At 36.5% G+C, this 17069-nt stretch overlaps 1 protein-coding gene and 1 long non-coding RNA gene across 6 annotated transcripts in view; one reads left to right on the top strand and one right to left on the bottom strand.

Annotated features, from left to right (window-relative positions):
• The window catches only part of TBC1D31 (TBC1 domain family member 31), a 61635-nt gene that overhangs the window by 9160 nt on the left and 35406 nt on the right, over nucleotides 1–17069 (bottom strand). For 2 of the 5 annotated variants that reach the window (XM_032609986.1, XM_032609987.1), the window contains 9 exons: nucleotides 13731–13864; nucleotides 13238–13417; nucleotides 12018–12250; nucleotides 11605–11757; nucleotides 10450–10585; nucleotides 5516–5602; nucleotides 2842–2982; nucleotides 1536–1730; nucleotides 586–715 (listed from right to left, as the gene is read on the bottom strand). In XM_032609986.1, the coding sequence (XP_032465877.1) occupies nucleotides 586–715; nucleotides 1536–1730; nucleotides 2842–2982; nucleotides 5516–5602; nucleotides 10450–10585; nucleotides 11605–11757; nucleotides 12018–12250; nucleotides 13238–13417; nucleotides 13731–13864 (1389 nt within the window). Of the gene's footprint in view, nucleotides 1–585; nucleotides 716–1535; nucleotides 1731–2841; nucleotides 2983–5515; nucleotides 5603–10449; nucleotides 10586–11604; nucleotides 11758–12017; nucleotides 12251–13237; nucleotides 13418–13730; nucleotides 13865–17069 lie in introns of those variants that run through there. The other 3 variants (XM_032609984.1, XM_032609983.1, XM_032609985.1) reach the window with 2 other exon arrangements.
• LOC116742394 lies at nucleotides 355–15402 on the top strand. The gene is made up of 3 exons (XR_004346451.1): nucleotides 355–410; nucleotides 6660–6780; nucleotides 15114–15402. It is a non-coding gene; the product is annotated as an uncharacterized LOC116742394 (long non-coding RNA).

The following is a 17069-nucleotide window of genomic DNA, read 5'->3' as shown; positions in this document are numbered from 1 at the left end:
TAATGTTTGATTAGATCCTATAATGTTTCCTTGTGTTACTTTAATAAACTGTTGTTCTGAGGACCAGCTATTGGCAAAGCACACATTTTTACTAAAATTAACTAGAAATAGCACTTTGGGAACAAATCATAGTCTAGTACATTAAGGGGATGCCAAGGACCGTGGAATAAAACAATTCTACAGGATGGCTGAGAAATTTTTCTTAATTGGAGCTTTTTTTTTTTTTGCAGTAAGTGGGCTTCTCACTGTTGTGGCCTCTCCTGCCGCGGAGCACAGGCTTTGGACGCACAGGCCCAGCGGCCATGGCTCGCAGGCCCAGCCGCTCCGTGGCACATGGGATCCTCCTGGACCGGGGCACGAACCCGCGTCCCCTGCATCTGCAGGCGGACTCTCAACCACTGCGCCACCAGGTAAGCCCACTTTTTTTTTTTTTAAACAGTCCCACCTCCTCATCCCACCCTTTTAACTGAGCAATAATTTGACTAAAAGTGCCAAAATACATCTCAGGGATTTATCCATGATAAGAGACCACAGTAAATGAATGAAGGTGTTAACACCATGAAGGGAGAGAGAAGCATTCACGACGCTCACCTTTATGATACGGATGTTGAGCATGTATCTCATTCTCTAGGAACCACCTTCTAGAGGCATCTGAAGGAGCAGCAGCTTTCTTTTCTGATTTCAAATGAAAGTCTTGTTCTTCAGCTTCCTCCCACTAAATACAAATAAATGAAAAAAAAAAATCACATAAATTTGTGCTACTACAAGTTCCTGTAGTGAAGTAGCCCCTTTTGTCTCCTCTACTTTATATTTCCAAGGCACGTAGGATTTATTTGGTATTAGGGAATTTGGGTGCCTGTCTTGGCTCAAGGCTGTTGAAGAACCTTGAAAGCAAAGGCACTTCTGATGTCCCTACTATTCAATTCCTCAGAGTGCCATACAGGTCCCAACTGAAATAATTCATTTCAATACATTTCAGATCTCAAACCTTATGGGATTGAGTTTTTAAAATTAATGGATGGAAAGGTATCCATGAGAATGAAAGACATGCTCCAGGAAATAGTGCAGAAAGGTTGAAGGGGGCAGTTTTTCTGATGACCTTGGAGCCAGGATACCAACCGCGGACTGCCCACCTCCAGAGTTTTCATGTGAAAAAGAAAAATACTTCTATCTTGCTTATAGTTACTGTTATTTTGGTTTTTGTTACTAATAGCTACATATAATTCCTAACTGTTCAAAGTCTTTTACGTTGCTAGTATAAAAAATTAGGTAAATTAAAGTAGTAATATTATACAATCAGCTAGAACAAATCCACGAGGTTGGGAAGTTGAGACACTAATGTAACTGAGAAAGACACTTAGTCATTCTTAGGCGGCATCAACATTGGACTTCTCTGAGCACTACGTATTAAAATTAGATCATCTTTAAGATCCTTTCAAACACAAATTATGTGGTTTGATGCTATTGCCATTTGATTATGTACTATTTCAAGATTTAAATGATTAATAACAAGAAGTTTGTAACACCATTCTTACCTTTTTGGCTTCCCCCTCCATCACTGCATTTAATACTTCCATTTCTTTCTTTCTGTTTTTCCGAAGCAGTTTGGCTACTTCCTGGTAACATTCATTTCGGTGTAGATCATCGCATCTTTGTTTATGTAAAGCTTGAATTCGCCAGTCAGTATTTAGACATGCTTGTTCAGCTTTTGCCAAATTTTCTTCAGTTAACTAAGAACAATTCGTAAATTTCAGAAACAAGTTTAGACTACATAAAATACGGTATGTCCATTCAACGTATCCAAGTGTCCAGGACAGATGTTCACAACCCTGGTTGCATATTAGAATCAGTGTTTAAAACAAACTGATGTCCAGGCTCCACCACGTGTTTAAAACAAACTGATGTCCAGGCTCCACCACAAACCAACTAAATCAATCTCTTTATCAGCTGGATATTGGTACTTCTAGAAAGCTCTTCAAGTGGTTCTAATGTATAGCCAAGGTTGAGAACTTCTAGGCTAAGGGATGGGTGGAATTAAACAATTCCTATGTTTCAGTCCTTTGAAAAGGAGTCAGAAGAACCTATTTTTACAGACTGGACAAAAGCCTATAAGGAAAAAAAAAGGGGGAGGGGATATTCTGGGGGGGAAGCCAAGGGACAGAACAGAAGGTAGGGAAATCTTACACTATTCCTGGCTTTTGGAACAGGGCCAGGCCCTGCCACAGACCCACTTAACATTTCGTTAAAGGGATAATTGACAAAGTTCTATGCTGAAGCCCTCAAATTCTATTTCCATTCATTTAAGCCAGCATTTCTGAAAGGATACTCCGCAAGAAATTCTATAAAATAAGTTTAAGAAAATTTCTTAAAGATTCACAATGTGCCATATCCTGAAGCCTGGCATGGAAAAACCTAACTTTAAGACAGCACTTTCAATACTTGTCATCCCCATTTTATTTAATACTAGTTATGATATTCTACAGAATACACTTTGGAAACGCTGGCTTATATACCAGGCAGAGACCTGATGTTTTGCAACTAATCCACTCAGGGATAATTTCGGAGACTTAACAATGTAGGGCACTAAAATTTATAAAGTTATTCCCTATGTATTTTCTTCCAAGTCTTGAAATTCTCTAAAAGTATAAAAGACACATGTATATGGCTGTCAGTGAAGTAAGTAGCCTCTAAATAAAATAATGTGAATTTCTAGGAGCTGTGATAACTGAAGCAAAGAAACAAATTAACTTTATAGAGTTCAATATTAAATTCCTTCTTTTAAAAGAATGGCAGATGGTAATTCCTCCTTCTATAGAGACACTAAATTTATCATATTTTTACCTTCTGAGTTTTTTGGTTCTGAGTTTGATCTGTTCCTATCGGTCTATGAAACATGTGTTCTTCAAGATCCACTTTTCGTTTATTGGCGTCTGCATCTTCTCTCATTTCTTTTGCAATAGCTTCTTGATTTCTAGTGAGATTCTGTTAAAGAAATCATTTAAAAAAAATCACCAATCCATAAAATGAAGAAAGCTAGAACACAAAAACGTCTTTGCTCTTTTTCAGAATACCAAAACTAATCATCTAATTTTCAAAGTAAAGCAAACAGTGGTGACATCAGTGGAAATAAGAGTAAGGACCTCTGAAAATTCTCTCATCTATAAAAGCACTGAGATCACTGACAAAACAAACTTTTTTTCAGAACTCTGGAAATTAACTGAAGGCTTACAGCAATCTGTGGAGCATTTATTCATAAAAATGGCTGAATCTTAGTAAGAAAGACGAACTTTATGGCATTTTAAACTTGCATTATTCCTATTCCATGCCACCCCTAAGCTCTGCCATTAGCTTTGAAAATCATTAGCCTGGCAGCCAATGGAGGGGACAAAATGGAGTTTAGGTCCTTGTAACTCCCATTCCCAGAGAACTGTCATCATCTGACTTGGAAGACCCCACTTTCAAGGCTGTTTTTATTTGACCTGACTCATAACTCACCTGTAGCCTTTTCCCTGGGGATGTCTGCTGAAAACAATCAGGGGAAACTGTTGGACATCGTGACTGTCCAAGGCAGTGGATCACAGAGCAATCAACAGGCCAATCAAAAAGCTTTGTAGGAAAAGCTGGGGAATCAGATACCTATAGGGGGCTCTGAAATGCTCCAATAGATTCCAGGGACTTCAGAAGGCCGTGTGCATGTGTAAACAATGTGTGAATGCTCAGACCTGAGAAGGTCCTAAGCGCTCAGCTCTGGTGAACTGAGGTTTTGCAAAATCAGGAAGTGAAATCTAAGAGAGTTGTAAACTATCTGAGTGTTGAAAGTATGCCCGAAAATGATGCACACGGTGCCTCTCGGCAAAGACTAGAGGCTTTCTGGTTCAAGGGATCTAAGGAAATCTCTGTCTAGTCACCAGGCTACCTGAGTAGAGACTTCAGTGGCTACGCATGACAAAGAATACTTTACAGAGTAATTCAGAAAAGTCACTAACAAAGAAACAACAAGAAACCCTTAGGAGAGAAAAGAATGTGATTTCCAGAAATGTCCTCTTACTTAAAATAGCTAGTTTTCAACAAAAAATTACACGATATAACAAAAACCAAGAAAGTATGGCCCTACATGCTTTAAACAGACATTAACCACATGATCTCCAAAGAAGATATAAAAACGGACAATGAACATATGAAAAGGTGCTTGATATTAGTCAACAGGTAAACAACAAATGCTAACTGAGGAACATTCTACAATATATCTGGCCTATATACTTCAAAAGTATAAGTGTCATAAAACATAAAGACAAGACTCAGGAATGGTTCCAACTGAGAGGAGAATAAAGAGACATGACAACTGAAACAAATGGAGTAGCTTAGATTTTCTTTTGCTATAAAAGACATGTTTAGGACAACTGATAAAACGTGCATACGGTTTATATGACATAATAATATGTTAATGTGCTGATTTTGATCACTGTACTGTGATTATGTAATAAGGATTCCTTGTAGAAAATATACAATGAAGTATTCAGGGGTAAAAGAGCATAATGTCTGCAACTCAAACAGCTCAGGAAAAAAAATGTGTGTGTGTATAGACAGAAAGAGAAGGATAATGCAAACTTAGCAAAATGTTAACATTTGAGAATCTGAGAGAAGAACACTTTGAAATTTTTAGTATTTTCTTGCAAAATTTCTGTTAATTCTGAAATCATGCCCCCAGTGCCACCACTCCACCTCCCCCGCAGAAAAGACAGTAAAAAATAACCTCAAGCTTAGTTCAAATGAATGAATTCTAATTCAAAATCATAGGAGACTCAGTGTGAATTCCTGGGGCTCAGGTTTAGAAAAAGTTCAGTGTAGAAACAAAGTGTTGTAGTTATGAATGGATGCTATGTTTTAAATCTTATTTAATGTGAGCAACAAACAATCATATGCATGTTACCTATTACGTATTTGTAGTTATCGCTAATTTCAAACTCAGTCTGACTTTAAGAGGACTGAAGGAAGTGAAAACGTGGTTTCAACATTAAATAAATGAGTAACATAATGCTTTTCCCCAACAAAAAATATCTACAGCAGGAAGAAAGTTTCCAGTGTCTTGGAAACTGAATTATACGTGCTAAAGTAGGTCCTTGCTGATTTGATTCCAGAAGATTCAAATTTCGAGTGCTTTACAGCTCTTACCTGACTTACCTTGTAGGATCTTTGTGAAGTACTGGGTTAATTTTGCAGTCACTATTACACAGATATGAGAAAACTTAGTAAGTTAGTAAAAGATCCTGAGGCAAAATCTGGGGCTTACATCTGGTGCTTCAGACACTAGACTAAGTTGTTAAGAGAAACATGAATTAAAGAATTACAACAAACTGTGCATTCAGACATTCTGGCTACCTTACAATCCTGGATAACACTATACTCTTCTTGAAAAAAAAATAATAAAATGAACATTAAAAAACCTTGAATAAACTGTCTAAAAAGAGTTCGTACAAACTCTGCTTTTCTTATATTGGAGGTTGTTGATTTATACCTTCTCGTGAAGCCTTTTTTGTGGTTCGAGCTCCAGATGTCTCATTTCTAGGTCTTTGGCAGCAATTTCTCGACCTCTCATACGTACCTACGGCCAAGTAACAAACTGTGAATACCGAAAATAATTTAATAATAATAGATTAAGTAATCTTGATATATGAACAACCCGCTAAATGCATTTAAAATAAGAGGGATTGGGTTTTTGAAACCAGAGTAATTGCCAATCTATTAACATTCACTGTGGGATCTAGAAATAACGTCTGAGTTAAAGTTAAGCATAATTTTCTAAAAAAGAAAACACAATTACCATATGCTCATCTGCCCAGACTGGGAGAACAGATGGCACTTCTTTCCACAGTACATTAGCCATATTATGAGTTAGAAAAACTTGAGCAGTTTCAATTCACAGTGGATAAAAATACAAAATGTTTAATCTTATTCGATATAACATTTATTTAATGTTCTTTTTGATTAAACTTCTATACTTTTCTAAATTCGGTTTGGCAACTAGTAATTTCAAGTTAAAATTTACTGTGTACTGTTCAACCTGTACGTGCCCTGCTTGGACTTAGCCAATTTAAAGTTCACCTTTCTCAAAATCTGATTACTTGGGAGCTTTTCAGTCCTATACACTAGAGGATTTGGATCAGGAACTCTTTAGATAGAGACTCCTGGGAACTGTCTTAAATACTTGGCTGCCTAAAATGCTCATTCTTTAGGAGTGAGAATAACATGATATGTGTTTCAGAACAAAACAAAACAAACTATAACCCATGAGGCATCTAACCTAATCATTTCATCCAACCAGTAAACGGTTAATGATTGCATTACTACTTACACGCATAAGGCAAAGCGTTAGATATTGTAGACAAACTAACAAATACATATAATCAGAGAAACAAACAGTAAAAATTAGAGTATAGTGGGATGTGCAAGGACATGCATCCAAGGAGTAAAAAAACCACGGACGGAAAACCAGTTCACCTTAAAGAGGTTCCTGAGAAAGCAGTTAGCTCAGAGGTGGGGATACTTGAGTTGATGAGGCAAGAGTAGTTATAATGCTAAGAGGTGGAGATGTTTGGCATAGCAAATAATGCTTTTTAGGAATTTCAATTACAGAAGCTCTTGTGCTCATGAATTTTCAGAGATACAAACAGCTATGTACCAGAGCAAAACAGATCAACTTTGCTTGCTACTAACAGATGTCTGTGTCACTTGTACGTGTCACTTTGGACTCAAGCTGCCTTTCCTGCTGGCGCCTGAACGGTGAGTAGAGGAGCTTCTGCTATTTAGCAGGGTCAGAGCTCACTATCAGACCAGGGAGATGGAAGGGCAGGAGGCTGGAATGGGAGGCAGAGGCCAGATCGTGCCACTGAAAGGACTTGACAGGATTCTTTCACCAAAAAAACTGCCTTCCACTATCTCAAAGGGGTTTGGAATAAAGAGATCAGAGTTCTAAGACTGTATTACTTTTGGGGAAGAACATAGATTTTCTAGAATAATGAATTACCAACCTCATTTACTAGATGAGATAGTTAAAAGAAATCATGGATTTTAAAAACCAACTTAAAGTTAATTGGCTTTAAACAAAACAAAGTATTATCTCATGCTATAAAAAGAGATAATAGATTATTAATATAGATGAGTGAAAATCTTAAGAAAAATTTAAATATTTACTACTTTATCAAAAGCAAGTTTGAAACTCCTTAATTAGTTTACTAATTCAATGCAATCCTAATAAAAATTCCAATTGGATGGGGGGATTCAGAGAGAGAGAGAGAGAGGGAGAGAGAAAATTTTCAAAGTCTATTTGAAATGATAAACATTTGAGAATACTGAAGAAAACTCTTTTTTTTTTTTTTTGCGGTACGCGGGCCTCTCAGTGCTGTGACCTCTCCCGCTGCGGAGCACAGGCTCCGGATGCCAGGCCCAGTGGCCATGGCTCACGGGCCCAGCCGCTCCGCGGCATGTGGGATCTTCCCGGACCGGGGCACGAACCCGTGTCCACCTGCATCGGCAGGCGGACTCTCAACCACCGCGCCACCAGGGAAGCCCCCAAGAAAACTCTTTAAAAGGCACACTAATTATGGTAATTAGGCCTACTAATTAGTAAAACATTACACAGGTGTTATTCACACAGTGTGGTACTGGCTTAGGAATAGACAGCAAAGGAGGAGATCAAGTTTATAAGGGAACTGAACATTTAAAAACCATCAGCTGGCAAAATGACTTTGCTAATATTCAACAAATGCTGCTGGGAAAATTGACTTGCCTTTGGAAAGAAGTAAGCTTGGTTCCTAACTCCTTCCTTACATTCAATTTTCAGACACACCAGGGGCTGGCAAACTTTTCCTGTAAAGGGTCTCAGAGTTAAATACTTAGGCTTTGTGGGACATCGTTTGTGTCAGCTATTCACCTCTGCTGTTGTAGTGCGAAAGCAGCCAAAGAAATATGTAAACAAATAAGTGTGATCGTTTTCCAATAAAACTTATTTATGGTCACTGAAATTTGAATTTCATGTTTTAAAAATTTAATATAATTTTCATGTCATGAATTATTCTTCTTTGATTCCGATTTTCTTTAACCACTGAAAATGCTAAAGCCATTGTAACTCACGAGCCTTAACAAAACAGGTGGTGGGTCAGATTTGCTGGCACACAATAATCTGCTGACTCTTAGGGACTTCCCTGTGGCGCAGTGGTTAAGAATCCGCCTGCCAATGAAGGGGACACGGGTTCGAGCCTTGGTCCAGGAAGATCCCACATGCCGCAGAGCAACTAAGCCTGTGCGCCACAACTACTGAGCCCACGCTCTACAGCCCACGAGCCACAAGTACTGAGCTCGCATGCCACAACTACTGAGGCCTGCGCGCCTAGAGCCCATGCTCCACAACAAAAGAAGCCACCGCAATGAGAAGCCCGCGAACCTCAATGAAGAGTAGCCCCCACTCGCCACAACTAGAGGAAGCCCGCGCGCAGCAACAAAGACCCAACACAGCCATAAATAAATAATTTAAAAGATAATCAAAGATTTTAAAAAAACAGAAAACTACAGAACTAGAAGAAAATAGGCATAAGTGGTAATATAACCTTAAATGGGAAGGTTAATAAACATGACAGAAAACCTGGAAGTCATAAAAAACTAATGAAGTTGGTTATCCAAAAATTAAAATATTTTACATAATGAAAAAAAGACACTGCAAACATTCTTAAGAGTCAAGAAACACAGACTGAGCAAAACATTCTCAACAGACAAAAGGATTAATGCCCTGACTATGCTGTGAGGCAAGCACTATAGCCACATATAACTGCTGAGTCACTTAAAATGTGATTAGTCCTAATTGAGGTGTGCTACAAGTATAAACTGACTATTAGATTTCGAAGACTTCGTACCAACAGAAGGTAAAACATCTCAATGACAATGTATACTAATTACATACTGCAAAGGTAACTTCAGATATACTGAGTTAAATATTATTAAAATTAATTTCACCTGTTTCTTCTTACTTTTTAATGTGGCCATTAGAAAACTTAAAATTACCCATGTGGCTCACATCATATTTCTATTGGACACTGCTGCCCCAAATGATAAAAGAGCCTGTGTAAATTGGTAAGAAAGAGAGTAACTTGGTAGAAAAATGGAAAAACGATTTAGATATGCAATTTTTAGTTCTACAAACGAAGATAAATAAATGAAGAGACTGGGCTTCCCTGGTGGCGCAGTGGTTTAGAGTCCGCCTGCTGATGCAGGGGACACGGGTTCGCGCCCCGGTCTGGGAAGATCCCACATGCCACGGAGCGGCTGGGCCCGTGAGCCATGGCCGCTGAGCCTGTGCGTCCGGAGCCTGTGCTCCACAACGGGAGAGGCCACAACAGTGAGAGGCCCGCGTACCCCCCGAAAAAGTAAATATAAATAAATAAATAAAGGGACAGTTAACATCACTAGCAAAAAACCCAAAAAACAAAACCATTTTTCACCTATCACCTATCAGACTGGCAAATATTAAGACTGATGCACTCCAAATTGACTAGGGTATCGGTACTCTTATATTCTTTTTTTTTTTTGTGGTACGCAGGCCTCCCACCGCCGTGGCCTCTCCCGCCGCGGAGCACAGGCTCTGAACGCGCAGGCCCAGCGGCCATGGCCCACGGGCCCAGCCACTCCGCGGCACGCGGGATCCTCCTGGACCGGGGTACAAACCTGCGTCCCCCGCGTCGGCAGGTGGACCCCCAACCACTGCGCCACCAGGGAAGCCCGTACTCTTATATTCTTAAAATACCTAAGTGGATTCATTTTTGGAGGACAATCTGGCATACCTTGGAATTTATTCAACAAAAATAAGTGTGCAACTACTCAAAGATTTGTACCGAGAATGCACAATCTAGCAGTGTTTTGTACAGCAGAATACTGCAAACAACCTAAATGTCCAACAGCAAAGGATTAGTTAAGTAAACTATGACATGTCCATATAATGGAATACTATGCAACCATAAAAAAGAGAAAGATATATAGCCATTTTAAAATAATGTATCTCTGGGGATGAAATGAGAGAAGAGTGGAGAAGGTCCATTTTAACTCCATATATTTTATAATGGAAATCTTTCCAGACTGGCGATGTGTAAATTTTTATATTAAAAAGGAGCATTTCCCTTACTTCGCAATTAACTTCATGCTTAATTGATACTTCTCTAAAAGAGACAGTCATCAAGGACACTCGTCAACCTGACCCATTTTCCTGGCATTTCTAAAACATTTAACCATTAATGAAATATAAAAGAGAATAAGAATAGCTGGGGGCAGGGCAGAATTACATAAAACTAAAGGGGCTGTTTAGTATCCCTTGTGAACTCTAGGAATATTATTTAACTTGAAGGTGTTCGTTACATTTAAATGAGAGTTAATGGAGATAATGTATGAAAACTAAGAATAATAAACCTTTCTCTCAACTTCATCATCCAGTCTTCTTAGCTCCATTTCACGCTGTTCTTGCTGAAGCTGCAGAAGGCGCCTTCTTGCAGCATCTTGTAAGTGCACTTCCTTTACTTTCAACTCTCTTTTCACAGCAGCTAGTCTTAAACACAAAATACATCAAGAGGAATAAATAAAATCACTTCCCAATATATATTTAAATGGAAAAATACTATGTTTCACAACAATGAAAGGCCTGCCACCTATTTTGGTCCGCTTTCCCAATTCAACTGGTGCCATCATAACATGGGTTTTTATAATATATAAATGAAAACGCTCAATTACAAAACAAGCCTGCATTCATGAAAATGACAAGTCCACATGCAGTTGGCTATTTCTTCATACTCAAAAATTCTCTTTAACAGGTCCACTACTCAGATCACCTCAATACAATTAATATCCTTTATCTGAGAAAAGGCGGCCCCCAAATACTCCAATGTTACCAAAGATTATGTATGCTTATTCTTTTAGAATTTTAGAAGGCTGATGGCTCAGTTCAGTCATTTTTTTAAATTCACACCAGAAATCTGTTTCATAGTCCTATCCAAAAATAAGAATCAACAAACACTTACAGAAGTGATTTTCCCAACAATTAGCCTTAATCTCAATGCTTATCCCATGATCTTAACTAATTTAAACATTTTGCCTTATTAATGTATTATTGAATAAGCATTTAATACTTCTTTCCCTGTCCTCCAAAGTATGAAATGTACAATGAGACAATCATTTTATGTTTCATTTTCAGGTCACACAGATATGTTTAAAACACAATTTAAAAAATTATACTCCACTAAAGATGATTTACCCAGTATTGTGTTGCAAGGCATTTCTGCCCACCGTAAAAGGTACCTTAGATCTTGTATTACTTCTGAATAATCAGAGCAAGTTATATTATACCCAGTATAGCTTTAGAATTACAGTTTACTATATGCCAATTTTTTGAAAAATGTATTATAATTTCTTTTTATTAGCTTAAACATTTGTTTAATGGAAATAGCAGAGCTGGGTAATACTATACCAAGTGAAACTGTATATAATTATATATAATTTCATAATAATGAAAGAAATAAAAATTATTAAAATAACTCAGATGTCCAGCTTTTTTCAAAGTGTTAAACATACTTTTGTCTTTGCTGTATCATCATCTCCTCCTCTTGTAAGAGCGTTTCTCTCCTTGTTTCTTCAGCTTTACGAAGCGGTTCCTGTTTTTGGTACCAAGCTTCATCTTCAACTCTTTGCTGGTCTACTTCAGCTTGCATGTCTTCAACTGCCTGCCTAGAGTAGATAATATTTATTATTATAACAAAACGCAAATAAGAAAACTGAGTAATTTAAGTCCAAGAACGAACAAAACACAAAATGTATACCTCATTAACATGTAACTGTTTTACTTCCATATGCAAGAATACCTTTAAAGATATTTCCATCCTTCAAACTCTGATTTTATACAACTTAATAATTTACATGTCTTTTTCATAAAAATTTTGTTTATAAGAGATTTTGTTTTTATCAAAGAACAACCGTTGCATGATTACCTCTCTTTTAAGTAATCCAGTTCATCATCCCTTATTCTTTCTCGTTCCTGTGTCTGACAGTCCACAATAAACTTTGGATATTGATTAAATACTGGGTATTGCCCTTTTGTCAGTGCCACAAAAACATCAAGCATGCTGTCTGGATGAATATCAGTGGGCGTGGTATCCATGAGACGATAAACTTCTCTAATTACAGCACTTATATCCAGGTTATTCCGATGGTGAAAAAAATACTGTAAGAAAACTTCGTGTTTAAATTGAGATTGACCTAGTAAAGCAATTAAGGTAGAACTAAAACGAGTTTAAACACGTAAATGTGAATTTATCTTTAAGAGGATTTTTTTTTTTTGCAAATTCACTGAAGCGTTTCGTAACCCAAGTTTTAAAGTGAAGATCCAGTTTCATATTTAAAAGAATAAATTTATACAACCACATTATGAAATTTTGAAATAAAACTTTTAAAATGTTAACTCAAAATGAAGGCTTCCTTCATAAGAGAAGACTGCTTCAACAACGAAATAAATTCTTCTACTGGAATTTTTTTCTTCAAAATTCAAAATAAGTAAATTCAAAACTAAACTAGCCTTTGAAAATAACCTTGATTTTTAAAAAATATCTGACCTTTCCACATTATCTTGTTCTGCTGGTACAGCCAAATTCTAGTATATATACACACATCCATACATAGATGTACACATCTTGTGATCATGAAGTACAAATAGAGTTTAATTTGATAGGAACCACAAAATAAGTAACAAACAAACAAAACCAACTTAATTCATCCTGTTACCAAAAGAACCTCTCCCTTTAAAAACTACCTCTAACGCTTTCTTTCAGCCACTGGCCTCAAAATTCTCCTAGTTCCCATTCTGCACGTGTAATAAGCATCCAGATTATCGCAGACCAGCTGGGTCACTGATAAAATCATGCACAGAATAAACAACGACCCAACTGTTAAACATCCTTTAAACAGGCAAAAAGCACAAAACTCCAATGTTATCATGATTCTTCTCCGAAGCTATGATTTTGGGACTAGTGGTCAAGCTATGACTGACTACAGCTATGTAAGGGCCAGGAGGCAGTGGTATAACTTATTCTCTGCTATATTCTTACCACCTGGCACCAGTACCTGACATATAGTAGGTACTCAATAAATACGTGGATTTTTAACTGAAATAAATGAAATTTGAGAGCCACTACTTAAGAACAAGGATATGTACCTTAAAATCATCTTTAAGATTACAGTTGAGCAAAGGAGCTCTAGAACATATGTTGTAGGCCACAACAGTCATCAGGAGGAATGAAGGATGGTTGGAAAAGACATTATCGAATAATTTTAGCCACTCCTCTCTGGTCAGTACTTCCGAGAACACAGTTTCAAGAAGAGGCCAGGCATACAGCTAAAATAAATAAGAAAAAATGTATTAGTTCTTGAGGGAAAAGTCATAATAGCCATTGCTAATATGCTCATTTGGTTTAGATACTAAAATCATTATATTAAGAATATAACTATGGAAAGAACTACTCTAATTTGGGCTCTTCTTTACAGACTTTCAGGAAAGCAGTTTAATGAAGAAAAAAATGGAATACTATTAAAAGCATAACAGTAGTAATGTTTATTATATTCTTTCAAGAAAATACCGTCTTATTTATACCAGAACCAATGTTAGCTTCCAAAATAAGTTGTTATTCTAAAAACCTTACGTTTCTTACCTGGGAAGTTATATCATGATTTATGAAGTGTTGCAGGAGTTCCTTGTCATGAAATGCCAAAACATTTTCTATCATACTAAGAATATTGATAGGAGGATTAGGAAAATATTCAAACCAGTGTTGACACCAATTGACTATGAAGAAAAAAATTGAAAATTTACCTTTACCTTTCTATATCATCAAAGAGCTTCGCAGTTCTTAAATGTATCCACTCTTTATATCCTCAACATGCCCATTAATAAGGAAAACATAACTCTTTAAACTCTAGAACAATAGATTTTAAAACTCCATCATGTTACCGCGGTATTTTAGGCTTATAGAATATTCCCGTTTCTTCAGAGCAGTCAATGAGAAAGTGTCAACTAAAACAAACCAACCTTCCCGAAGTATTCCTGGCGGCAGCTATGAGGCTCTGCTTCCTGCTGGCTTGTGTGCCGCGTGTATTTAGATTTCTCCTGGTTAACAAAATGACCCTCCTCAAAAAGGTCCCTATTTAAGTCTTTGATAAAATGTGATCCATGTTAAATGGCAATCTCCTCAAATCTACTAAAATTCTTTCCTAATTAAAGAGTCCCATTTCTAGGAAAAGACTGTTCTATAGCCATGGTAACAGGCAGTCACCAGGACTGGTTTTAAATCTAACTGATCAATGACAACTTGTTTCAGTAAACTTGACTTTGAAAACCAACCAATCAGTGACAGCTGCAGCAGTGTCCTCTGAAAGTCAGCCAATAGAAAGGAGAATCCATTCCACTAAAGAGGCTTCTAAGGCTGACTTTAACTCAGTCTCACGTAGTAACCAGCACAACCCCCAAAACATTCTTTTCCCAAAACCCTAGGAAGATGATCAGTTTCATTGCTCAATGAACCTATGTCTAACCACCACAACTTTCCATAATTATTAAATTCAGATTTTTTATTTTAAATACTGAGCTGGGGTTTCATGTTTTGACGATAAGATCTTTCTCAAATTAGCAAATGGTCTGATCAGAATATTGGATTACATATGGTTTATTCCATTATTTCATTTATTAGTTACGTATTTAGATTTGAGTTAATATTTAAGTCATAAATAAAATCTTGCAAAAACTAAGCTTTAAAAGAAACATTTCAGCTTCTTTATAAGTTATGCTCTTAATAAGTTATGCTCTTATGCTTATAATAAGTTATGCTCTTAATAAGTTAACTTTAACAGAAAAATCCAACCTCTCCTAAGTAAGTACCTATGATGTCCCACACACTGCTAGTTTTGGGAATTTTAAAACACCACACACATACACAAAGCCCTCTTATATTTAATCTTCATCAATAGAACAACTTTTCAATTAAGCAAGAGGGAAACCCTGTTTTATAGAGTAAACATCTCCTCTTGTATTCTGCTAGGTGCCACCACACAGAAGTATGGGGTAGAGGACCTAGAGACAGAATTGACTGAGAGGAGAATCAAGAGAAATGGACATCGTGTGGAGACCCTTCACTAAACCTGAAGAATTTCCTCCTGGTTATAAGAGGAACTCTAAAGAGTGCTTAAAAATGATTTTTATAAACATATTCCAAGTTATACATAGAAGTAACTATATTCCTTCACGATTTCTTCTTGGCCCCAACTAGACTGTAACCTGAAAGCCAAGACAATGGCTTATCCCAAAGCAGGGCTAACATTTAGCTGAAGCTCAGTTTATTGAATAAAACTAGTTTGAGACCCTTGATGAAAATCCATAGCTACTCATGCTGACTGTCATGGATCTTTTAGATTTAGATTTCAGTTTCAGAAGAGAATCGTTTCCCAAACAGAAACTCTGTACCTATTCGGCATTAACTTCCCATTCCTACTTCCCCAGCCCTGGTAACCTCTGATCTACTTTCTGTGCCTATGTGAGAAATTTCACATAAACCTGTCCTTCAGTGTCTAGCTTTTTTCACTAAACATGTTTCCAAGGCTCATCCATGTTGTAGCAGGCGTCAGAATGTCATTGCTTTTTATGGCTGAATAATATTCCACTGTATATATACAGATATGGTTTCTCCATTCATCTGTTAATGGACATTTGGGTTGTTTCCATCTTTTGGCTATTGCTCCACAAACATATTTGTATACAAGTATCTATTTGAGTCTCTGTTTTCAATTTTTGGGGGGATATCACTAGGAGTACAACTGTGGGGTTATATGGTAATTCTATGTTTAACTTTTTGAGGAACCACCAAACTGTTTTCCACAGTGACTGCACCATTTTACATTTCTATCAGCAATGTACAAAGGTTATAATTTTTCCACATCCTTGCCAACACTTATTTTCTTTTAAATTACAGCCATCCTAGTAGGTATGAAGTGGTGTCTCACTGTGGTTTTGATCTGCATTTCCCTAATGACTAATGATCCTGGGCATCTTTTCATGGGCTCAGTAGCTCATTTGTACATCTTCTTTGGAGAAACATCCATTCAAGCCCTTGCCCATTTTTAAATTGGATTGTTCATCTTTTGTTCTTGTTTCTTTTCCTTTTAAAACTCTTTAGTGTTATTGACAGGGTAAACTACCCTTTAGTGGAATCAATTAGAATATTCATATTTTATGACCTAATGATACCAATTCTAGGACTCCAACCAAAAGAAATTATTATAAATTTATGAATCTGAGGCTAGTCACAACATTGTTACTTTTAATACATAAAAATTAGAAACAACCTAAATGTCCAACAATAAAACATTAAAATAGACCATGTACATTATAGAATTACAATAAACAATAAAATGTTTACAAAGTGTATACAAGTAAGAGAAATGTATATATATGAAATAAAAGTAGTATAATTATAAAAATAAAAAACCCTAGAAGTCTAACAGTTGGGGGATACATTATGGTATAAGATGAAATATTATATAGGCAATAAATTATATTTTTTAAGATATTTAATGATTTAGGGAAATGCTCTTAAAAGAAATTCATTAATATATCATCAAGATTGTTTCTGAGGAAGAGGAATAGTCATGAATTTTCTTTTCTTTTGTATATTTTCCTATATTTCCTCCAATGACTGGTAAAAACTTACTAAAGCAAATACAGCATAATAAAATGAACGAAAATCTGTAAAGAGAACTAAAATATTCACAATATGTATGCTGGGATCTTTTTATTTCTACTTTTCAGAATTTTATTGTTATAGTTAAGTGCTTATCTCCTTTGTACAAGAAAAATACATACAAAAATGTTATTTTTGTTAAACCAGTGTTGGTTTAATTTGGATCCAGTTCATTAACCATTTAGCTGATTTTACTAATGCGAAAAAAAAATGACTCACTTTTTAGTGTAGATGATAATGATGAGGCAGTAACACAAAGGG

The sequence above is a fragment of the Phocoena sinus genome, chromosome 17, assembly GCF_008692025.1.
Source record: "Phocoena sinus isolate mPhoSin1 chromosome 17, mPhoSin1.pri, whole genome shotgun sequence".
Classification (NCBI taxonomy): domain Eukaryota; kingdom Metazoa; phylum Chordata; class Mammalia; order Artiodactyla; family Phocoenidae; genus Phocoena; species Phocoena sinus.
This window is presented reverse-complemented; position numbering and strand designations above follow the sequence as displayed.